The sequence below is a fragment of the Pleurodeles waltl genome, chromosome 4_1, assembly GCF_031143425.1.
Source record: "Pleurodeles waltl isolate 20211129_DDA chromosome 4_1, aPleWal1.hap1.20221129, whole genome shotgun sequence".
Classification (NCBI taxonomy): Eukaryota; Metazoa; Chordata; class Amphibia; order Caudata; family Salamandridae; genus Pleurodeles; species Pleurodeles waltl.
In genome coordinates, this window is record NC_090442.1 from 771,734,373 (window position 1) to 771,759,415 (window position 25,043).

General features: G+C 44.8%; 1 protein-coding gene across 8 annotated transcripts in view; it reads right to left on the reverse strand.

Moving 5' to 3' along the window:
• The window catches only part of SBF1 (SET binding factor 1), a 1,129,538-nt gene that overhangs the window by 171,607 nt on the left and 932,888 nt on the right, over positions 1-25,043 (reverse strand). For all 8 annotated transcript variants that reach the window (XM_069229431.1, XM_069229429.1, XM_069229425.1 and 5 more), the window contains 3 exons: positions 21,376-21,561; positions 15,282-15,408; positions 8,215-8,345 (listed from right to left, as the gene is read on the reverse strand). In XM_069229431.1, coding sequence (XP_069085532.1) covers positions 8,215-8,345; positions 15,282-15,408; positions 21,376-21,561 — 444 coding nt within the window. The remainder of the gene's footprint in view (positions 1-8,214; positions 8,346-15,281; positions 15,409-21,375; positions 21,562-25,043) is intronic.

A 25,043-nucleotide genomic window follows, 5' to 3' on the forward strand; every position in this document is an offset into this window, starting at 1 on the left:
AAGTGGCAGACTGGCATAGCCCAGTCAGCCACACACTAGAGAGTTGAGTGAATTTCAGGGGGCATCTCTAAGATGCCCTCAGTGTGCATTTTACAATAAATCCAACACTGGCATCAGTGTGGGTCTACTGAGCTGAGAAGTTTGATACCAGACTTCCCAGTCTTCAGCGAAGCCATCATGGAGCTGTGGCATTTGTAATGACAAACTTCCAGCCAATGTACTCAATATGGCTACACTGCACTTACAGGGTCTAAGAATGGTCTTACACACTGTAGGGGCATATTGCTCGTGCAGCTATGCCCTCACCTGTGGTGTAGTGCACCCTGCCTTAGGGCTGTAAAGCCTGCTAGAGGGTTGACTTACCTATGCCACAGGAAGTTGTTTGTGGGCATGGCCCTCAGGGAGGTAAGCCATGTCGACTTTCCCTTTTTCTTCCCACCAACACAACCAATCTGCAATGGCAGTGTGCATGTGCTTGGTGAGGGGTCCCTTAGGGTGGCATAATACATGCTGCAGCCCTTAGGGACCCCCTCTGCCCACAGGGCTCTTGGTACCACTAGTAACTTTTACAAGAGACTTAGCTGTGTGCCAGAGGTGTATAAATTGTGGGAGCAATGGTACAGTTTAGGGAACGAACACAAGTGCTGGGGCCTGGTTAGCAGGATCCCTGCACACACTCAGTTAAGTTAGCATCAGATATCAGGCAAATTAGGGGGAGGAGAAGAGGGGGTTGGGGGAGTTGTACTGTGCCAAAAAAGGGGCACTTTTCCTCAAGGTCTCACTATGAACCAGAAGGAATGGTTTCTTACCTGTAACTCCAGTTCTCTCGTAGGGGTATTTCCATGATAGTCATAAGCATTGAATAGTTCCGCGCGCCTGCGGGGACCCCGGAGCACTGATGTGAAGTATATTCTTAAGTGCAAACACCAGCCGTTTAAAGAAAAGGTCTGTCAAAAAACACTTAAGAATAACATTGTGCAGCCTATGTGAACAGCTACACAGGCCAAATTGTTGAAAAGAAAATCAATAGTAGTGTAAATTCATGTTCAAACACCTATTTATTCTAGAAATGTAATAACAAATACATTCTCATACTTTATTTACACCTCTGATGAGAATAAAACAATGCAGGGCAGTGTAGCCCATAGGCTGCCATTATACAGAATGTAAATAGAGCTGTGCCTTTAAGAAAAGTAAAGTCTTCCTGTTTCCCATCATGCACAGCAAAAGGCAGTTGCCTCAGTTCTTTTTTGGAGGCTATTACCTGACATGAAGAAAAAAACAAAACATTTGTTGGAGTACCAACCTCCATAATATTCATGTTCTATGTCAACTCCACCGGGGAGGAGGGAGGGTTGCTTATGACTATCATGGAAATACCCCTACGAGAGAACTGGAGTTACAGGTAAGAAACCATTCCTTCTCTCGTAGGGGATTTCCATGTATAGTCATAAGCATTGAATAGAGTAGCAAGCCCATCCCCATAACCGCGGTGGAGTCGATATAAGAATACTGAGAAAAACATGAATCATGCAAACAAATTCTTGAGCAAAGCCTGTCCAACCTGAGCATCTGCCCTAGCGTCTGTATCAAGGCAGTAATGCTTAGTAAAGGTATGGACCGACCTCCAAGTGGCAGCCTTGCATATTTCTGCCAAAGGGACATTTCTCATCAAGGCTACAGTAGCTGCTTTCCCTCTGGTCGAGTGGGCTTTTGGTCTACCACCAAGGGATTTGTTTGCTAACTGATAACATAACATTATACATGAAACAATCCACCTGGATAAAGATTGTTTAGATGTGCCCAAACCTGTTCTGATTGGGCCATAGTTAATAAAAAGCTGTTGTGATTTTCGTAAGCTTTTTGTCCTGTCCAAGTAAAATTTCAATACTCTCTTTACATCCAGAGAGTGCAGAGTTCTCTCAGCAGGAGTAGCTGGATTCTGAAAGAAAGTCGGTAATGAAATTGTTTGGTTCACATGGAAGTCGGAGACTACCTTAGGTAGAAATTTTGGATGAGTTCTCATTACCACTTTTGCAGAATGAAAAACCGTGTAGGGTTCCTGAGCGCAAAGGGCCTGGATTTCGCTGACCCTACGCGCTGAAGTGATTGCCACCAGAAAAGCAGCTTTCCATGTGAGATGCTGCAGCGATGCCTTGTGTATCGGCTCGAATGGCGGCAGCATCAGACGTGATAAGACAACGTTCAGTTCCCATGGAGGAGAAGGCTTTCTAATGGGAGGAAAAACCTTTTTTAAACCTTCTAGGAAATCCTTAATAATCGGAATCCGAAAAAAGGAAGTTTGTGAAGGACTCTTTCTGTATGCTGTTATCGCCGCCAAGTGAACTTTTATTGACGACAGTTGTAAGCCCGATTTTGCCAAACTTAACAAGTATGGTAAGATAGATTGTTCTCCACAAGAAACCGGGTCAATGTTGTTGTGTAAACACCAAATGCAGAATCTCTTCCACTTGCTTGCATAGGCTGATCGTGTGGAAGGGCGTTTTGCTTCCCTCAGAATTTCCATACAGTCCTGAGGTAAGTTCAAATGTCCATATTGCACTAGCTCAGGAGCCATGCTGCCAAACTCAACGATGAGGGGTTGGGATGAGATATCTGCCCTCTGAACTTCGTGAGAAGGTCCGGGCGATATGGTAGTCTGATGTGTGGTTTGAGTGACCGGTGAAGAAGGTCTGGGAACCACCACTGGCGTGGCCACTCCGGAGCAATTAGGATCATTTTGGTCTGAGCATTGGACACCTTCTGGAGAACTGCCGGAATCAGGGGAAGCGGTGGAAAGGCGTAAAGAAATGCCCCTGACCAGCTTATCCATAGGGCATTCCCCAGTGTCCCTGGATGGTAATATCTGGAGGCGAAGTTTTGGCATTTTTTGTTTTCTGGGGTTGCGAATAGGTCTGTAGAAGGGGTACCCCAGAGTGCGAAAATGGAATGAACGACGTCGTCGTGTAGTACCCATTCGTGGTTCTCGCTTATTACCCGACTGAGGGCATCCGCTTGAACATTCTGGATGCCGGGCAGGTGAGTTGCCACTAGCGACAGGTTCCTGGCTAGAAGCCAATGCCAGATTGTCTGGGCCTCTCTGGATAAAATTCTGGACATGGTGCCTCCTTGTTTGTTCACGTAGTACATAGTGGCCACGTTGTCTGTCTGAAGGAGAGTTTCCGTTCTCAGAGAGGGAAGGAAGGCTTTGAGCGCAAGGTGGACTGCGCGAAGTTCCAGCAGGTTGATGTGATAGAGACTCTCTCTCTGTGACCACTCGCCTTGGACTCGAAGATGTTCCATGTGCACCCCCCATCCGAGCAGTGACGCATCTGTTACGATGGTTTGAGATGGAGGTCGTTGTTGGAACGGAATCCCCACCAAGAGATTGCTGGGCAAACACCACCACTTGAGGGATTGTAGGGTGTGAGGAGACAGCAGGACTTTGTTCTCCCAATCGTCCCTTAGTTGACACCACTGATCCTCTAGATTTTCCTGCAATGGTCTCATATGGAGACGAGCATTGGGAACCAGATGGATACAAGACGCCATCGAGCCCAGTAGAGAAGCTATTATTCTTGCAGTGGCTTGAGGTCTTTCCTGCAGTTGTTTGCACTTTTGGAGAATCGATAACCGTCGTTCCTCCGAAGGAAACACCTTTCCTAGCTTGGTATCTACAATGGCCCCTAAGTAATGCAACCTCTGAACAGGTGTTGCTGTTGATTTCAGAAGATTGACTTGAAGACCAAGTTTTTGTAGCAGTTGTAGAGTCCATTCGAAATGCTGCTGTGCCTCGAGATAGCTGGAGGCCTTTATGAGCCAATCGTCTAGATAGGGATAGACGAATATTCGCTGTTTCCTCAAGTGGGCGGCTACTACCGCCATGCATTTGGAAAAAGTTCTTGGCGCTGATTTTAGGCCGAACGGTAGAACTGCAAATTGGTAATGGCGTTTTCCGACAGTGAACCTTAGGAATTTTCGATGTTTCTTGGTTACTGGGATATGGAAGTAAGCGTCGCAAAGATCTATCGCACATAGCCAGTCGCCCTGACGTAAATGTGGGTAAATTTGGTGTAAGGCTAACATCCTGAATTTTTCTTTGCGAATCCATTTGTTTGCTGTCCTCAGATCTAAGATGGGACGAAACTCTTGTTTGTCTTTTTTCTGTACAAGGAAATATCTCGAATAAATCCCCTTCCCATGTTGGCTGATGGGAACGGGTTCTATGGCTCTTTTTTGCAATAGGATATTGACCTCTAACTGCAGAGCTTCGAGATGGTGGTTGGCTGTTTTGGGTGGAACAGATGGTGGAGAACTGGTGAATCTGAGAGCGTAACCATGTCTCACAATATTCAATACCCAGGCGTCTGTTGTGATGCGTAGCCACTCGTCTAGATGATTTGAGATACTTCCCCCTACCGGAGTGGGTAACGGAGGAGGGGGAAGCAAAGATTCAGGGCCTAGACGTGGGAGCTTGTCGAGGTGTCTGGGTCTGAGGTGTTGAACGACCCCTTGTCGACCTTCTGGAGAAGCCCCTCTGATGCTGCTGCTGCTGCTGCTGTTGCTGAGGGCGTGAAGACGACCAATGTGGAGCCTGATACCTGTGGGTGAACAGTCTTCTTTGATATGGGCGGAATCCCTTTCGCTGTTCTTTAGGTCGCTCTATGCCTACCGCTTTTAAGGTATCCAGCTCCGACTTCATTCTGGCCATCTCATCATCGGCATGAGAGCCGAATAAAGTGGAGCCTGAGAAAGGCAGGTTCTGTATTCTCTGCTGTGCTTCGGGTTTAAGCGATGTAAGCCGCAGCCATGCATGTCTCCTGAGCGCTATACCATGAGCATAGTTATGTGCGGATAGAGTTGAAGCATCTGCCGCAGCACTTATGATCTGGTTAGAAACCATTGCTCCCTCGCTCACGACCTCTAGGAAATCTTCCCTTTTGTCCCTAGGGAGATGCTCTGCGAACTGTAGTATAGAGTCCCAGAGGGATCGATCATATCTCCCTAATAAAGCAGTGGCACTGGCTGCTTTCATGGTGATAGATGCCGTCGAGCATACTTTTCTTCCTGCAGCATCGATCTTTCTGCTTTCTTTGTCTGGGGGAGCAGAGGAAGACGGTGACGTCGAATGCGATTTCTTCGCTGCCACTATAACTACCGAGTCTGGTACTGGGTCCGACCTCAAGAATAGAGGATCTTGCTCTGGTGGACGGTACTTTTTAATGAGTCTGGAAGGAGCAGACTTTGTTGTAGCCGGCGTGAGAAAAATGTCCATTGCTGGTTCAATAAGACCCGGAACCAGTGGAAATAAAGGTCGTGAAGATGTCCTTTGATGCAAGGTCTCAAAGATTACTGATGTCGATTGGGCTGGAGCTGCTAGCGGGATATTCAGCTTGGTTGCCCCTCTCACTAAGACCTCCTGAAATGTGTTGACATCATCTATGGGAGACACTCTTGGGGATGGTGAGTCTGATAAGGTTGGAGAGTAGTCTCGTGTGGACGATGAAGAATGTCCATGATGTGATTGACGACGGTGCCTTGAGGTAGATGTACGCCTCGAGGAATAACCAGAACGCCCTGCAGATCGCGTTGGAGTCCTCGGAACAGGTTCTGGAGGAGGCGCCGGAAGAGGAGCCGTAGGTGTTACCGGCGTCTGTGGTAAAGGCGACTGCCTTTGTGAGAGCTGTGGTGATGCTGGAAGTAGGATAAGCGAGGCCGAGGATTCTGAGGTTGTATAAACCCTTCTAGGCCTCTTAGATGGTCTTCTCGACGTCGAAGCACTCCTCGACGTCGAACTGCGGTGACACCGAGTGCCTCTAGACGTCGACTCGTCTCGCCGCTGAGAACCTCTCGACGACGAACCTCGACGTCGGTGCAGTGACGGTGAACGCCTCCGACGGCGAACACTCTCTCTCGACGGCGATCTCCCTCGCCGTGTCGACGGCGAGCCCGACTCGGATCTCCTTGGCGTGGACTGTGTTCGCCGTGTCGACGGCGACCCAGATCCTCTCGACGTCGGGTGTCTTCGCCGCCTCGACGGCGAAATAGCTGTCGACGGCGAACAATGTCTTTTTCTCGCCGGCGAAGCACTCCTCGACGGCGAACATGTTGGCGCCGTTCCCTGCTTCGACGTCGACGCTCTCGACGTCGTCGGAGATCTATGTCGTTTTTCCGCAGGTCTGGAAGGAGTCATGGAGGAAACAGGTTGAGCCCTGGTAGAAGTCTGACCTTCTCCTCGCTCTGTAGTGGAATGGCCACTTTTTCTCCTGTCCTCTTTCGCCTGGAGTCGGATCTTCTCTCTGTCACGAAGGGTTCTTCTAGAGAAGGTTTTACAAATGTCACACGACTCCGGTTTGTGGCTGGATGGAAGACAAATTATACAGACCCTATGTGGATCTGTTTTAGCCTTCTTTCTTCCACAAGAAGGACATTTATCAAAAAGTGAAGGCATTTCTAACTAGAAAAACCTCAAAATTCTGTCAGAATTTAACAGAAATCAGTAGAAAATGATCACTCAAAGGTAAAAACGTCGAGTGAAAATGAAATTCAGAAGATATTTCAATGAATTTCTGTCACAAAAGCTTTTGTGAGGTAGAGCTCAATGCTTCAGGGTCCTGTCAGCAGGAGCCGGAAAAAAGAACTGAGGCAACTGCCTTTTGCTGTGCATGATGGGAAACAGGAAGACTTTACTTTTCTTAAAGGCACAGCTCTATTTACATTCTGTATAATGGCAGCCTATGGGCTACACTGCCCTGCATTGTTTTATTCTCATCAGAGGTGTAAATAAAGTATGAGAATGTATTTGTTATTACATTTCTAGAATAAATAGGTGTTTGAACATGAATTTACACTACTATTGATTTTCTTTTCAACAATTTGGCCTGTGTAGCTGTTCACATAGGCTGCACAATGTTATTCTTAAGTGTTTTTTGACAGACCTTTTCTTTAAACGGCTGGTGTTTGCACTTAAGAATATACTTCACATCAGTGCTCCGGGGTCCCCGCAGGCGCGCGGAACTATTCAATGCTTATGACTATACATGGAAATCCCCTACGAGAGAAAGTAAGCAATCCGATACCTTTTTGTCTATCCAAGCCTCTTTTTTATGGTGCTGCTTGGTTCAAGTGGCATTGTGAGCATGTGACCCATGTCTTGACAAGCAATTGTACTTATGGCATTTTACTAAACAAATAAAAAAATGATGAGTGGAATGCTTAGATTAATCTTAACTTATGGTAATTACTTTAAGCGCACATTCAAGTCCATTGTTATTTTGTTTGCCCATCGGGCAACTTTAAAAAGGAATCTGCCATATTAAAATCAGCCATTATTCTGCTCCAGTAGGAACACTGCAGCCCAAACTGCCCGGCAAGGTTCACTATGAACTGTGTTCAGAAGGAATCTTGTTATTTGCGGTAGTAATTTTCCATTGTACATGGTACATGACTGGTACACAGAAAGTGTTACAATTGAGTATTCTGAGATCGCACTGTATGCGGAGGAGTGTGGAGTGTAAGCTAGAGGACATCCACAAGCAACTGCCATTCCATTCAAAGCTTGTACCTTTAAGGCATCTAATGATAACACAAATTTTCTCAGCAAGCTTTCGAAGGGAGGGTGAGCAAAGGATATTCCAGGTTGCTGCTCCATATCCATATTACATTAAAAAAAGATGGTTAGGCATAATTAGGTAAAGTACCACAACTGAAAGCAAAGTGTGGCTCTTCTAGTGCAGCCACTTTGAGAAGCAACAATTAATTTAGGGAATCATGGAAACAGAAACTGGTCATAGAATACTGCAGCTCAGAAGCATATCTATCGAAAGTGGGGAGATCCCAGAGTTTCAAGGAATCTTGTGAAGAACAGAAATCCAATGAGGCAATGTTTGGTATTGTTTTAGGGACAGCCATAGCAAGCAAATAAGGAGATTGGCAGATGTTCTTGGCAAAACCACAGGAACGACTAACAAACAAACAAACAGATCAGAAACACAGTGAATATAATTAAGGAGTCACAGATTTATATCAAGTCGACTTTCAATATTGTATTTGAATTATATTTTAAAATTAAATAATGGATTTAAACAATATGTATGTGGCTGTAAACCTGAACTCACCTTTCCTGTGCTACCTCGATAAGCTTGCCCACCTCCCTTACACATGCTCAGCTGTGCCAAACATTCACCTCTACACCCTATTTATTGGTCAACTTACCTCACCATCCTCTGGCGCATACATGTAGTTGAAGAAGACAGGTGTTTTTTTGTTTAAACGCTCCATGTAATCCCAAATAGACTTGTACACATGCTGGCTTCGCCGCTCCCCCTTCTCCTCGTACAAAACACCTATGTTGCAAACAATGAATAAATCAAGTAAAAAATCCCTTAAACTAAACAAGTACATGTATTGGAGTATCAAGTGCCTTTTCCTTCACTTGCAATAATTACAAGAGTTTATTTGAGTAAAATAAAACTGACCCGTCACGTTAACACAGATTTGCCACTTCTGTTGAATATAGAGTGATTCATTTTGACAATACTTCCTCATTAAGGGGAATACACCTGTACCCGCACGCCCCATTTGATCATTACCCCACTAACACTTTTCTTATTCACTGTCCCTCCATCATACCTCTCCTTCCCTAGCTCTCATGACATATAAGCTGCCGGTGTTTATTTCCATCCCTAATGGTTTCCCACTATGGTCTGATTTTCCACCTCAACTGGCAGTGCTTTTTTCAGTATGCCTTACCAGAAAAGTATACATTAACCTACTCATTATTTATACACCTCATGATAAATGACTCCAATTAATGGTTGCTTGCATTTACACGTCATTTAGTCTGATTCTCAAGAGTGATCAATTGTTTATGCATTGGATCAATACATGGGTGAGCAATGTCTCACTGATACATGCCAAGGAGAAATATCTCACCCTGGGAATCTTATGGGAGAGAAAGATTTCTTACAACTGCCAAGCAGGTACTGTTAAATTGTTGACTGTGGTGCTTTGACATATGAAAACGACTGAAACTAAGTCGGCTATCAAAAGACATTCTTGTCCAAAACAGCATGCATAATGATAGTGCCATAAAAATCTGGCTCAATGCTAGTGGCTTGCTGTGTAATGAAAATGTCACTTACCCAGTGTACATCTGTTCGTGGCATCAGTCGCAGTAGATTCGCATGTTCTGCAATAGCTCGCCATCTGGTGTTGGGCCGGAGTGTTACAAGTTGTTTTTGTTCGAAGAAGTCTTTCGAGTCACGGGACCGAGTGACTCCTCCTTTTGTCTCCATTGCGCATGGGCGTCGACTCCATCTTCGATTGTTTTTCCCCGCAGAGGGTGAGGTAGGAGTTGAATTGTAGTAATAGTGCCCATGCAATGGAGTGACTAAGTATGCACCTATTTAAGGTTGAGATGATACATATATAAATAATTGAAGGTAACTTCCAAACTGCTACAGGCTCCCGGGGAGGCGGGTGGGCACATGCGAATCTACTGCGACTGATGCCACGAACAGATGTACACTGGGTAAGTGACATTTTCAGTTCGATGGCATCTGTCGCTGTAGATACGCATGTTCTGCATAGACTAGTAAGCAGTTATTTCCCCAAAAGCGGTGGATCAGCCTGTAGGAGTGGAAGTAGTCTGAAATAATGTTCTTAATACGGCTTGACCTACTGTGGCTTGTTGTGCGGATAACACGTCTACACAGTAGTGCTTGGTGAATGTGTGAGGCGTAGACCATGTGGCTGCCTTACATATTTCTTGCATTGGGATGTTTCCTAGAAAGGCCATGGTAGCACCTTTCTTTCTGGTTGAGTGTGCCCTTGGTGTAATGGGCAGCTGTCGTTTAGCTTTAAGGTAGCAGATTTGGATGCATTTAACTATCCATCTGGCTATACCTTGTTTTGATATTGGGTTTCCTGCATGAGGTTTTTGAAATGCAATAAATAGTTGTTTAGTCTTTCTGATGTTTTTTGTTCTGTCAATGTAATACATCAATGCTCTTTTGACATCTAATGTATGTAGTGCCCTTTCAGCTACGGTATCTGGCTGTGGAAAAAACACTGGAAGTTCCACTGTTTGATTTAGATGGAACGGTGAAATAACCTTTGGCAAAAATTTAGGATTGGTCCTTAGGACGACTTTATTTTTGTGTAATTGTATAAAAGGTTCCTGTATTGTAAACGCCTGAATCTCGCTTACTCTTCTTAGGGAAGTAATGGCGATGAGAAATGCCACCTTCCAGGTTAGGAACTGTATGTCGCAGGAGTGCATGGGTTCAAAAGGTGGACCCATAAGTCTAGTTAGGACAACATTTAGGTTCCATGAAGGAACAGGTGGTGTTCTTGGTGGTATAATTCTCCTAAGGCCCTCCATGAATGCTTTAATGACTGGTATCTTATATAGGGAAGTTGAATAGGTAGTCTGCAGGTATGCAGATATTGCTGCAAGGTGTATTTTAATGGAAGAGAAAGCCAGGTTAGATTTTTGTAAGTGAAGCAAGTAACCCACTACATGTTCTGGAGTTGTGTGTAATGGTTGTATTTGATTAATATGGCAGTAGCAAACAAACCTCTTCCATTTACTTGCATAGCAGTGCCTGGTGGATGGCCTTCTGGCTTGTTTTATGACTTCCATACATTCTTGGGTAAGTTGTAAGTGCCCGAATTCTAGGATTTCAGGAGCCAGATTGCTAGATTCAGCGATGCTGGATCTGGGTGTCTGATCTTTTGGTTGTGCTGTGTCAACAGATCTGGCCTGTTGGGCAATTTGATGCAGGGTACCACTGATAGGTCTAGCAGCGTTGTGTACCAGGGTTGCCTTGCCCAAGTTGGTGCTATCAATATGAGTTTGAGTTTGCTTTGACTGAGTTTGTTTACCAGGTAAGGAAGGAGAGGGAGAGGAGGAAAAGCGTAAGCAAATATCCCTGACCAGTTCATCCATAGGGCATTGCCTTGGGATTGTTCGTGTGGGTATCTGGATGCGAAGTTTTGGCATTTTGCGTTCTCCCTTGTCGCAAACAAGTCTATCTGAGGTGTTCCCCAGAGTTTGAAATAAGTGTTCAGAATTTGGGGGTGAATTTCCCATTCGTGGACCTGTTGGTGATCTCGAGAGAGATTGTCTGCGAGTTGATTTTGGATCCCTGGTATAAATTGTGCTATTAGGCGAATTTGGTTGTGAATTGCCCAACGCCAAATCTTTTGTGCTAGCAGGCTTAACTGCGTGGAGTGCGTCCCCCCCTGCTTGTTTAGATAATACATTGTTGTCATGTTGTCTGTTTTGACGAGAATGTATTTGTGAACTATTATTGGTTGGAAAGCTTTTAGTGCTTGAAAAACTGCTAGAAGTTCTAGGTGATTGATATGCAGTTTTGTTTGATGTACGTTCCATTGTCCTTGTATGCTGTGTTGATCGAGGTGTGCTCCCCACCCTGTCATGGAAGCATCTGTTGTTATTACGTATTGTGGCACTGGGTCTTGGAAAGGCCGCCCCTTGTTTAAATTTATGTTGTTCCACCACAGAAGCGAGAGGTAAGTTTGGCGGTCTATTAACACCAGATCTAGAAGGTGACCCTGTGCTTGAGACCACTGTGATGCTAGGCATTGTTGTAAGGGCCTCATGTGCAGTCTTGCGTTTGGGACAATGGCTATGCATGAAGACATCATGCCTAGGAGTTGTAATACCATCTTTGCTTGTATCTTTTGTGTTGGATACATGCGTTGTATGATGGTGTTGAAATTTTGAATTCTTTGTGGACTTGGAGTGGCTACTCCCTTTGATGTGTCTATTATGGCTCCTAGGTATTGTTGTACCTTGCGCGGCAGAATGTTGGATTTTGTAAAGTTGACGGTGAACCCGAGTTTGAAGAGGGTTTGTATGATCTGATTTGTGTGATTTGAGCACTCTATGAACGAATGGGCCTTGATTAGCCAGTCGTCCAAATATGGGAACACATGTATTTGCTGCCTTCTTATGTGTGCAGCGACTACCGCTAGACATTTGGTAAAGACTCTTGGTGCGGTTGTTAATCCGAAAGGCAGTACCTTGAATTGGTAATGTATTCCTTTGAATACAAACCTTAGGTATTTCCTGTGCGATGGGTGTATTGGTATATGGAAATAAGCATCCTTGAGGTCTAAAGTTGCCATGTAGTCGTGTAGTTTTAGCAATGGCAATACTTCTTGTAGTGTGACCATGTGGAAGTGGTCTGATTTGATGAAAGTGTTCACTACTCTGAGGTCTAGGATTGGTCTCAGCGTTTTGTCCTTCTTTGGTATCAGAAAGTACAGTGAGTAAACTCCTGTGTTTATTTGTGTGTTTGGCACTAATTCGATTGCATTCTTTTGCAATAGTGCCTGCACTTCTATCTCCAGGAGATTGGAATGGTGTGTTGTTAAATTTTGTGCTTTTGGTGGTATGTTTGGAGGGAATTGTAGAAATTCTATGCAATAACCATGTTGGATAATTGCTAGAACCCAAGTGTCTGTAGTGATTTCCTCCCATGCTTTGTAATAATGACCTATTCTTCCCCCCACTGGTGTTGTGTGGAGGGGGTGAGTGACATGTGAGTCACTGTTTAGTAGTAGGGGTTTTGGGGCTCTGAAATCTTCCTCTATTTCTAGGGAATTGCCCTCCTCTATATTGTCCCCGAAAACCTCCTCTATACTGTCCCTGGTAACTGGACGGTGTTGCTTGTGAGGTGCTGGCTTGTGTGCTTTGACCCCGAAACCCCCCTCGAAAGGGCGTTTTACGGAATGTGCTGTAATTCCCTCTGCTCTGCGGGGAGTAGAGTGCGCCCATGGCTTTGGCAGTGTCCGTATCTTTTTTGAGTTTCTCAATCGCTGTGTCCACTTCTGGACCGAACAGTTCTTTTTCATTAAAAGGCATATTGAGAACTGCTTGTTGAATCTCTGGTTTAAATCCAGACGTTCGGAGCCATGCATGCCTTCTGATAGTTACAGATGTATTAATTGTCCGTGCAGCTGTATCTGCAGCGTCCATGGAGGAGCGGATCTGGTTGTTGGAAATGGTCTGTCCCTCCTCAACCACTTGTTTTGCCCTATTTTGTAAGTCCTTGGGCAGATGTTCAATGAGATGTTGCATCTCGTCCCAGTGGGCTCTGTCATAGCGCGCAAGTAGTGCCTGGGAGTTCGCGATGCGCCACTGGTTTGCAGCTTGTGCTGCGACTCTTTTACCAGCTGCATCGAACTTGCGGCTTTCTTTATCTGGGGGTGGTGCATCTCCAGATGTGTGAGAGTTGGCCCTTTTCCTAGCTGCTCCTACAACGACAGAGTCTGGTGGCAGCTGTGTAGTGATGAAAACCGGGTCTGTAGGAGGCGCCTTATACTTTTTTTCCACCCTTGGTGTGATTGCCCTACTTTTGACCGGCTCCTTAAAGATGTCTTTTGCGTGCCGGAGCATACCAGGGAGCATAGGCAGGCTTTGGTATGAGCTGTGGGTGGAGGAGAGTGTGTTGAATAAAAAATCATCCTCGACCTGTTCTGAGTGGAGGCTTACGTTGTGAAATTGTGCTGCTCTAGCCACCACTTGAGAATACGCGGTGCTGTCTTCTGGTGGAGATGGCTTCGTAGGGTATGCCTCCGGACTGTTATCTGACACTGGGGCGTCGTATAGGTCCCATGCGTCCTGATCTTGGTCACCCTGGCTCATGGTGGTGTGAGCTGGGGAGTGTGATGGAGTTTGTGCTGGTGAGACGTTAATCACGGGCGGAGGAGAGGGTGGTGGGGTAACTCTTTTCACCACTTTTGGTTGTGGTGTCTGTTCAGTCTGGAACTCCAACCTTCTCTTTCTCCTAATGGGGGGAAGGGTGCTTATTTTTCCTGTCCCCTGCTGTATGAAGATACGCTTTTGCGTATGGTCCACATCAGTTGCTTGTAGCTCTTCCTCAAACCTATGCTTTTGCATTTGGGAGGTTAGCGAGTGCTCTTCTGTATAAGAGCCTGAAGCTGGGTCGCTTGCAGTTTGTTTCGGCATCGAAACCCTGTCTGCGTGTTTTTTCGGCTCCGAGGTGACTTTTTTCTTTTTCGGGGCCGAAACCTCTCGGCGTCGATCTGCTTCGGTGCCGCTGTCTCGGCATCGAGCCGTGTCCACACCGGCATCTCGGTGTCGAGGCTTGTCTCCAGCACTTTCTCGGTCCCGAGAAGGCTGCGTGCCGGTGTCTCGACCGGAGTCGGACGACCTCGGCACTGTTTGGGCCTTTTTCGGTGCCGACGGTCGGTCACCGAATTTATGGGTGGAGCCATGGCCGGATGGCAGTGGCATCCCCTGGGCCTTGTAAATGTTTCTCTGTGTGGTTTTCGACGTCTTACTCACGGTTTGTGTATCGTCGAATCCTTCGGAGTCTGAGTCTTGGATCGAGAAGGTACCTTCCTCTTCCTGTTCCTCGAACTCCCGTTGGGCTGTCGGTGCGGACGCCATCTGAAGTCTTCTGGCTCGACGGTCTCGGAGTGTTTTTCGGGACCGGAACGCACGACAGGCCTCGCAGGTGTCTTCGCTGTGCTCAGGTGACAGGCACAGGTTGCAGACCAAGTGTTGGTCTGTGTAGGGGTATTTATTGTGGCATTTGGGGCAGAAACGGAACGGGGTCCGTTCCATCGGCGTTCTTCAGCACGCGGTCGGGCCGACCAGGCCCCGACGGGGGATCGAAAAACGACCCCGAAGGGCACCGGAGCTCTTCGATCTTCGATGCGGTGTGGAATCTAAGTACGCCGATCCCGAACGCAACAATACCGACGAAAATCTTCCGAAATTAGCTAATTTTCCGTTCCGAAACTCGGAGCGACAGGAACACGTCCGAACCCGATGGCGGAAAAAAAACAATCGAAGATGGAGTCGACGCCCATGCGCAATGGAGACAAAAGGAGGAGTCACTCGGTCCCGTGACTCGAAAGACTTCTTCGAACAAAAACAACTTGTAACACTCCGGCCCAACACCAGATGGCGAGCTATTGCAGAACATGCGTATCTACAGCGACAGATGCCATCGAACATTCTGTTTAATAATGGCTATGCAATATCATATTGCATAACATTTTGTGACAAAATGTTTGAATTTTCCGTACCATTAAAAGGAACAAAAAGGCACCTGCATTTGCTATCAAACAGCTACTACATCAAGCCTCAAACACATCGAGCACACAAAATAGCCTAAAGACATCCGAGACATAGAGCCTTTCTATTTTACTTTGCATCCGCACATCACAGACGCACATACATAAGGAAGAAAAAGGCCAGTGAGGTAGCACATATTTACCCAGTTCTATCCTCTCATAGTCTGAGTCAAGCAGGAAGGTCCGGAATCGGTTGGACACATAGTGGTATGCAAGGAATTTCAAGTAGTACTGACTGAACTCAAACTCCATTGGAAACTGCACATGGATCTAAGACAAGAACAAAACACTTCATCTGTCAAATCTAAAAGTAAATGCACACTGTAAAAGCCAAAGAGAAGATTTGCTGGAGAGCAGAAAGACAAAATGGAGAAAGTGAAAATGAAATTATATAAATATATTCATACAAAAGAATAGTTCTATCACCCTCATTTACCAGGACTGAAAGAATTCAAGTAAAGCTCATATGACAAGAAGTGTTCTACTAAACATCCTTACATTGTGTGTGCCAGCATATTTGCCAAGTACCATGGTAGGTTCATTTTTTTTAAGCATGCGCAGGCAGAATGTTAAAACATTATGAAAAGACATTATTAAGCAGGCTGAAAATCAATCTATAGAAAACACATAGGCTGTAGAACTTTTCACCACTGGTTTTCTAGGGTTTCAGATGCTTAGTAATGAGCACTTAGCAGTGAAACACCTAAGGGAAGGAGGGCCTTGTGGAATAAACCTTCAACAGAGCAGTTTTTAGGACAAAGCAACCAATTTGAAAATATGCCCAAGCACCAGCATCAAACAGCACTTACAATGTGGTACTGTTGCAATTGCTTAGAAGGTTGGTTACCACCTCAAAGAGCAAGATGCTTTTTTTTCAGTCAGAGAAATCTTAAAGCACCTTGAAGTCGATAATTTAAATTTATGTATCAAAGCTTGACACAGAATACAGTTCTATCCACATGCTTGAGTACAGGTATTTGTTCGGCACTGTACCCAGCTACAAACTGATTTGCCTCTGGAACACTTTGACCACACACTATTAGGAAATCAAACTTTTTATTAGTTTTAAATTAGAACTCCTTTCATATACGTACATTACTGAAAAATAGTTATGATTCAACAATATCCTCTTTGCAATCCAATATTTAGGAAAAAAACACAAACTCTTATTCTTAAGCATTTCCACGTAGAATGTTTTACATACTGAGCAGTGCATGGTTCAGAGGAAGACAGTATTGCATGTGAAGGTCATTTTATTTTTTATCTCCTTGGAGGGAAGTGTTGCTGCTTTCAGGCAAAATAATTGTCAACCTGTTCATTATGCAGATACAGTTAATGGAAGATTTCATGGCAGCAGCTGATTGTGGAGACAGTGAAAATAGAGAGAGAAACCAAATTAAACAATCTCATCTGAATCAGAGATCTGACAAATCGCCAAACAGCAAAGACCTGCAATGGACTCCCTTGCACATAATGGGTGTCAAATGTCTGTGCTATGATGGTCTCTAGAAGGTGGGGGAAGAGGATGGGAGGTATAGACAGGTTCCACTATCCTCTGTCCTTTTTTCACTTTATAAAGGGAATAGACTAGTGTGGTGTAGGAAGCTGGCTACCTATGCAGTGTATCAAATGTAGGGGTAGACTATGCGGATAGTACAGGCAGCCCAGGTTGGTTTGCATGGATAAAAGTATTAATCCCAAAAGCTCTTTTGTGGTAGAGTGGGCAAGCAGTTAGGCTTATCAGAGGTAGTGCTAAGCATTTGTTGAACGCACAGTCAATAAATGAGACACACACTCAAGAAGGAACTCAAGACCAATGTTAGAAAAATAGTTATTTTGTTTATATAATGTTTCTGCACAAGGAAATTTAAAAGAAGATAAGTACTGTTGCAGTTGTAATGGTTTAGCAAGTAACACTTTTACTCAAATGCTCTTTTATGCAGTAAAGCCTTGTAAGTTCTTTTACTGCAAACGGGTCCTTAAAAACAGTTCTCGGGGTCTCCTGTGGACATCCGGGTGCAGAGGTGCTAGTCGAGTCGGGTGTCTTGAGCACTGCATGGTTGGCGATGAGGGGGGCCACCTAAAAAGAGACTGCAAGGGGGGGGGACTTGGGGGACAAGTCCAGGAGCTCCCAACAGGGGGCTATGCCAGTGGGGGTCCTGGGAGCAAGGGTACACAATCTGATGTTGTGAACCCAGGCCGTGGAGCTTGGGTGCAGCAAATCTTTGTCGTTGGTGCTCCCGAGTCAAGGAATCCCACTGTTCTTTGGTAGACCTGCAAGTAGAGGGACAAAACAGGTCAGCTGGACTACTCTTTGTGATGTCCTCTGAGATGCTGATGTCCCTCAATGGCTGGTCTTCGGATATAACGTATGAATCCGGTTTGGACTTCAAACAAGCTTTGGCTGCTGCAAGGGGTCCGGTACCCCAGGTATTGGTGCAGGGTGGCTCAGGTTGGTCCTGATGTCTTCTCACTTGGTGGGGAGCCTAATCTGGCATTTTGGAGCTCGGTGACCTCCTCTTGGGTGGCTACAGCATTGGTGAACCCAGTGATCAGCAGAACGGTGAACCAGATGTTGCGGTTGGTCCCTTTAGGAAGAAGCACCTCCACTTCAAGGGAGATCCTGATAGCTTGGTGAAGTGCTGGAGGCCCTCCGAGACTTTGGAGGATGCACAGCTGCAGAACAAGTTAGGTTTCATGACTGTCGAGACAAGAGCAGGTAAGCAAGCAGGGTTTTGTGCCAAAATCCACTAGCAGTTCACGATTCTTGCTCTTCTTCGCCGCTTCTAGGTTCTTCTTCTTTTGTCAGACAAATGTGTTCTTCTGGTGTCTGGGGGACACCTAAAATAATCAATTTAGGGGCGTTTAGGGGAGTGTAGAGTTGACTACAGCTGGCTGCCCTGGTGCATCAGCACAGTGTCTTCTTGAGGATTGTGCGACTACAGAAGCCACAATCCCCTCCAAGACCAGAAGCAATTTGCCTTTATCGATTAGGGTAATAGTTTATGCTGAACCAGGTAAGACTCACCTGGTCTTTTTGTGTATGTATCTAGCTTGGACGTAAATTGATTTATTAGGGATATGGTGGCCCTGATAAATGCCTGAGACCTGTTAGGCTATTTCTAGGGCTGAAACACGTTGGCCTTGAGGATGGTTTGAGTCACTGTTCTCAGAAACCATCTCTATGGTTTTTAACTATACCCATGGTCTTGAGTAATAAAAGGTGAGCCTGGGTTCCATAAGGTATATTTAGTCTTTCTGGATCCAACCACTGTCCAGTAGCAACTTATATATGAACTCATTCCAGTGTCACTTTGTTTTAAACTCTTAGGAGGTTGAGTCCACTCTGGTGGCACAGCCCTACCAGGGTGGGGAGAGGTTGCCGATGATGAAGCATGAAACAACAAGTGTGTAAGGCTTCTTCTTCCAAAGAGGAATTTCCTTTCTCTTGTGTGACCTGTCAGGGTTGCAAACAAACACCCTTGAGAAAGTGATCCCCACATCCCCTGAAGTAAGGGATGCAGGCTTAGTGAGTTTGGATGCTATCATACCCTTTATGCTGTTAAATACACCCCCTTGTATGACCACTTCCTGTGGGAAGTGGGCATAACCATGCCCCAGAATTCCTAGTTCACCCAACAAAAAAATAATTATGGAACCCTTCCTGAAGTGTCCATTTCGGGTCGCTCACCACAGGGGTGTGGCCAGCCAAAAGGTGTAGCAAGCCTACTACATAATTAATTTTCCTGCTGCCAGTCCTGGTGCCCAGTGGGCCTAAGGGCAGAGGGTGGCAAGTCCCAGGTCTGGGGGAAGCTGTGGTAGCATACAAAAGGCAGCAGGGTCTTTGAACCTCTGGCCTTGGTATGCAGCTTTACTAGCCACCCTGCTGGAGCAAGTAATAACTTCTTCCTCCGGAGCAGGCATTGTTTCTGACTGTTGAGAGCGCAGGTTCTCACCTTTAGGGGTCAGAAGCATGTCAGTGGTGGCAGGTTGCTAGATACCAGTCAGCCGGCAAACTAAGGGACAAGTAGACTTCAGGGGCACCTCTGTGGTGCCCTCTGGGTGCATGTCATAATAAATACAAGGGTTGCGTCAGTCTGGATTTATTAAGATGAGGTGTTTGATACCAAACCCCATAGGTTTCAGTAAAGCAATTATGTAGCTGGGGAACTCATAATGACTAGTGTCCAGAACATACCTTAAAATGGCTTCCCTACTCATTTTCAATATCTAGTATTCAAACGACATCACATGGGCGTACCTTTTCATGCAGATATGTCCTCACATGAACTATAATGCACCCTGCCTTGAGGCTCCAAGGCCTGCTGTAGGGGTCACTTACATATATTTAAATAAATGCAGCGAGTGGGGAATAGCACAAAATGGGTGTTCCATGTTGTGTTTTCGCCAGACTTGCACCAGGACACGCTGTCTGCAATGGCAGCTGTGTGCAACTTGTTTAGGGGGGTCCCTGAGGTTGGCACAATGCATGCTGCAGCCCTTAGCCAGTAATGGGCTTGGGCCCAGTACCCAGGCCATAGGTGCCAGGGGTACCATTTACTAGGGACTTACAGAGGTACAGAAGTGTGTGCCAATTGAACACATTTTAAATTTTCTTAGGGAAACAGCACTGGGGACCTGTTTGGCAGGGACCCAATGCACCTCAGTCAAAAAACCTCAGTACCAGTGATCAAAAAGTGGGGATGACCATGTCCAAAAGTAGCACTTTCCTACATATGGTATGTCTTTGTTTATTAGCAACGAGTTGGTAATGGTTTGCACCATACATACATATGCATGAATGAGCAGAGAGAAGACTCGGCAAGGCAGTAAACAAAGAGGAAGAAATGGCAACCTCTGCACACCTAACAGGTAAAATCGTTGTCAGGAACGGGAGGTCATGAGCATAAACTTGTTGATCTATCAGGTATGAGATGGGTAAATGCAGAATGAAACCATGCACAAGATGCTCAAATAAATACCCCTATTAACTCAACTATAGAAAAGCATGCATACTGATTACACACGTGCCACCCACGCATCACACACATGAGAAGATGTAAATGATGCCAAATATGGTGGACTGGACAGACCTTCACTGGAAAGCAGGAAAAAGGCTTGCACCTTACATCTATAATTAACATGCAACGACTTCCTGTCTTCTTACAGCATGTGATGTGGGCCCTTTAGTCACACTCATTTAGAATGGGGCTGGGCTGTTCTGTCTGATCACCCCATAGCTCTGCCGATAAGTAGAGAAAAAATGTGGAGCACCTCTCATGAACTTGCAAATTGTTGAGCTCACTGGTAACAAACGCAAATTATGGCAGACCAAGGAGAAAACACTAAGACAGGGTGGTATAACTTTCTCAAGTCATGCAGATCACTTTTACCCCAAAAGCAAAGAACTAAGTAAAGGTTATCTTTTAGGAGTCCATCTACAAATGCCAGCCTGTCACACATTTTGACTTTATTCTCTCAGAGTTAGCCTTGCACCAACAGCGACACAACTCTGCCTATTCAAATCTGCCTCCCATGTGGACATTAAACTTGCTATGTCAGCCAGAAACTCACATAGACTCATTCTCCCAACATTAGCTATAAAACCATACTGACACCTCTGATCCAGTGCTATCTGCACTTGTTAAGCGGTGTAGAGATCAGTATGTGATGATGGCGGCATAAGAAGTCAACATTATTATCACACTGATCACTTTTCAAATGCAAGATTGACACCCATGCTGACACCACATTCCCAAAACCAGCTGGAAATGTCAACACTCTTCCAGGGCTAAATTAGGAACCACACATAAAACAGTCTTATTATGTCAGCCTGGCACCCACATGACCACCATTGCCAGCCTGGCACCAAAGCAAACACCACCCTGTCCATGTGAGCAAGGCACCCAGGCATTATTCTACTAATGCTTGCTCGGTACCTAGAAATCATTCTACCAATGTTAGCTTAGTATCCGCACACCAGTTTGCCAATGTAATTTTGCCTTCACAGAGGCATCCTTCTCAAATGCTAGCTTGGCATGTACATTATTGGCAGTCCCTCACTTCCGACCTGCATGGCACTCATGCTGGCCTATCGTGCACACCCAAAGACACATACGTTTCTTTCAGTGCTATTATGGTAGCTCTCTGGACACCATTCTCTAATAACTAGAGTTACTCCACTATCATAGCTGGGCCACATTTGATCTCATTTTAGCTTGGTAATACAGTACTCACCTGATGGACACAGTCCAGGAATTGAAGGAAGACTGGGGTGAAGCCACTGCTCTGACTGGCAAATGTCTGTCCACCGCGGTGACTGAAGCGATGCCCAAAGGAAAGCCACTCCTTTTCAATCAAGAGACGGAAACCCTCCATGCTCCGATAATAGGGGTCGGACAGCAGCTGAACCAAAGAAACCACCTAACGGGAAAGAAGAAAACAAGAAAAAGGCCAAAATGAATCTGCAAAGAAAATATAGCAGAAGTATGAAAAAGGAGCAAAGACTTTACATAATAGTATACATGAGCCAATTGTCCTTTCCAGTAAGGTTGTCGGGAGTAATAAACAATACACCCTCAAGATCAGTGATGGAAGAGATGAGGTAGGTATATACTACAGGGCGTGATAACGTCCCAATCATCAATGGTAGAGAGGGTTAAAGAGCAGGAAAATAACTAAAGAACAAGAAAAATATCATATTATCTACAAAAGAAATTCCCAATGTATGATTGACAAAACAAATCCTCCTTTCAGGCATGTGCAAGTGACAAGAGAGAGTTAATATTAATGCTTAAAAACTAGGTACTTACCTGTAACAATACATTTGAAGTTTTATCCTCTTTTAGATTCACATGCTGCAAATTATGCCACTATTTTCTTACGAAAGTTGACCATAAGAGGATTCAGTATGATTCACTATGACATTTCCATCTTTAGATTTTTTTTCTTTCATACACACACACACACATATATGGAAAATGGCACTTACCCAGTGTACATCTGTTCGTGGCATGAGACGCTGCAGATTCACATGCTGTGCACATCCCGCCATCTAGTGTTGGGCTCGGAGTGTTACAAGTTGTTTTTCTTTGAAGAAGTCTTTTCGAGTCACAAGATCGAGGGACTCCTCCCCTTTTCGGCTCCATTGCGCATGGGCGTCGACTCCATCTTAGATTGTTTTCCACGCAGAGGGTGATGTAGGAGTCATGTATATAGTAATAGTGCCCATGCAATGGAGTAAATATATATGTACAAAATGTGACTAAAAGTGATATAACAAATTTACAAATGTACAAGTTCAATTTTCTTGGCAACTTAGAATGGCTACAGGCTCCCGGGGAGGGTGCATGTGAATCTGCAGCGTCTCATGCCACGAACAGATGTACACCGGGTAAGTGACATTTTCCGTTCGATGGCATGTGTAGCTGCAGATACACATGCTGTGCATAGACTAGTAAGCAGTTATCTCCCCAAAAGCGGTGGTTTAGCCTGTAGGAGTTGCAGTTGTTTGAAATAATGTTCTCAATACTGCTAGTCCTACTGTGGCTTGCTGTGTTGTTAACACATCCACGCAGTAATGCTTGGTAAATGTATGAGACGTAGACCACGTGGCTGCCTTACATATTTCAATCATTGGTATGTTCCCTAGAAAGGCCATGGTGGCACCTTTCTTTCTAGTGGAGTGTGCCTTTGGTGTAATAGACAGTTGTCTTTTTGCTTTTATATAACAGGTTTGAATACATTTAACCATCCACCTGGCAATGCCTTGTTTGGATATTGGATTCCCTGTATGAGGTTTTTGGAAAGCAAAAAACAATTGTTTTGTTTTGCGAATTTGTTTGGTTCTATCAATGTAGTACATTAGTGCCCTTTTGATGTCTAATGTATGTAATGCTCTTTCAGCTACAGAGTCTGGTTCTGGAAAGAACACTGGGAGTTCCACTGTTTGATTTAAGTGGAACGGTGATGTGACCTTAGGTAAGAATTTAGGATTTGTGCGTAGAACTACTTTATGTTTGTGTATTTGTATAAAGGGTTCTTGTATGGAAAAGGCTTGTATCTCACTTACTCTTCTGAGAGATGTGATAGCTACTAGAAACACTACTTTCCATGTTAAGTACTGTATTTCACATGAATGCATGGGTTCAAATGGTGGACCCATGAGTCGTGTTAATAAGATGTTGAGGTTCCACGAAGGAACTGGTGGTGTTCTTGGTGGAATAATCCTTTTCAGACCCTCCATAAATGCTTTTATAACTGGGATTCTGAATAATGAAGTTGAATGCGTAATTTGCAAATACGCCGAAATTGCGGTCAGATGTATTTTTATGGATGAAAAAGCTAACTTAGACTTTTGTAAGTGTAGTAGATAGCTTACAATATTTTTTGAAGATGCGTGTAATGGTTGAATGTGATTATTATGGCAGTAATAAACACATCTTTTCCAATTATTTGCATAGCAGTGTCTTGTGGTTGGTTTCCTAGACTGTTTTATGACCTCCATGCATTCTTGTGTAAGGTCTAGATGTCCGAATTCTAAGATTTCAGGAGCCAAATTGCTAGATTGAGCGATGCTGGATTCGGGTGTCTGATCTGTTGTTTGTGATGAGTTAACATATCTGGCCTGTTTGGCAGTTTGATATGAGGTACTACTGATAGGTCTAGTAGTGTTGTGTACCAAGGTTGTCATGCCCAAATTGGTGCTATCCATATTAGTTTGAGTTTGTTTTGACTCAATTTGTTTACTAGATACAGAAGGAGTGGGAGAGGGGGAAAAGCGTATGCAAATATCCCTGACCAACTCATCCATAACGCATTGCCTAGAGATTGAGCTTGTGGGTACAAGTTTTGGCATTTTGCGTTTTCTTTTGTGGCTTTTAGGTCTATTTGCGGTATTCCCCACCTTTGGAAGTAAGTTAGTAGTATCTGGGGATGAATTTCCAATTTGTGGATCTGTTGGTGATCTCGAGAGAGATTGTCGGCTAACTGGTTTTGGATTCCTGGTATGAACTGCGCTATTAGGCGACTGTGGTTGTGAATCGCCCAATGCCATATCTTTTGAGCTAAGAGACACAATTGTGTTGAGTGTGTCCCTCCTTGTTTGTTCAGATAATACATTGTTGTCATGTTGTCTGTTTTGACAAGAATGTGTTTGTGGGTTATTAGTGGTTGAAATGCTTTCAACGCTAGAAATACTGCTAGTAGTTCTAAGTGATTGATATGAAGTTGTCTCTGTTGAGTGTCCCATTGTCCATGGATGCTGTGTTGGTTGAGGTGTGTTCCCCACCCTGCCATGGAGGCATCTGTTGTGATCACGTATTGAGGCACTGGGTCTTGGAAAGGCCACCCTTGGTTTAAATTTATAGTTTTCCACCATTGAAGCGAGGTGTATGTTTGGCGGTCTATCAACACTAGATCTTGAAGTTGACCATGTGCTTATGACCATTGTGATGCTAGGCTCTGTTGTAAGGGCTGCATGTGTAATCTTGCGTTTGGGACAATGGCTATGCATAAGGACATCATACCTAGCAGTTTCATTACAAATTTTACCTGGAACCTTTGGTTTGGGTGCATGGTCTGTATTACATTTTGGAATGCCTGTACCCTTTGTGGACTTGGAGTGGAAATCCCCTTTCTTGTGTTGATTGTTGCTCCCAGATACTGTTGTATTTGACACGGCTGTAGGTGTGATTTTTGGTAGTTGAGTGAGAACCCTAACTTGTGAAGGGTTTCTATAACGTATTTTGTGTGTTGTGAACACCGTTCTTGCGTATTGATTTTGATTAACCAGTCGTCCAGATACGGGAACACATGTATTTGCTGTCTTCTGAAATGGGCTGCCACTACGGCAAGGCATTTTGTGAAGACTCTTGGCGCTGTTGTTATTCCGAATGGCAACACTT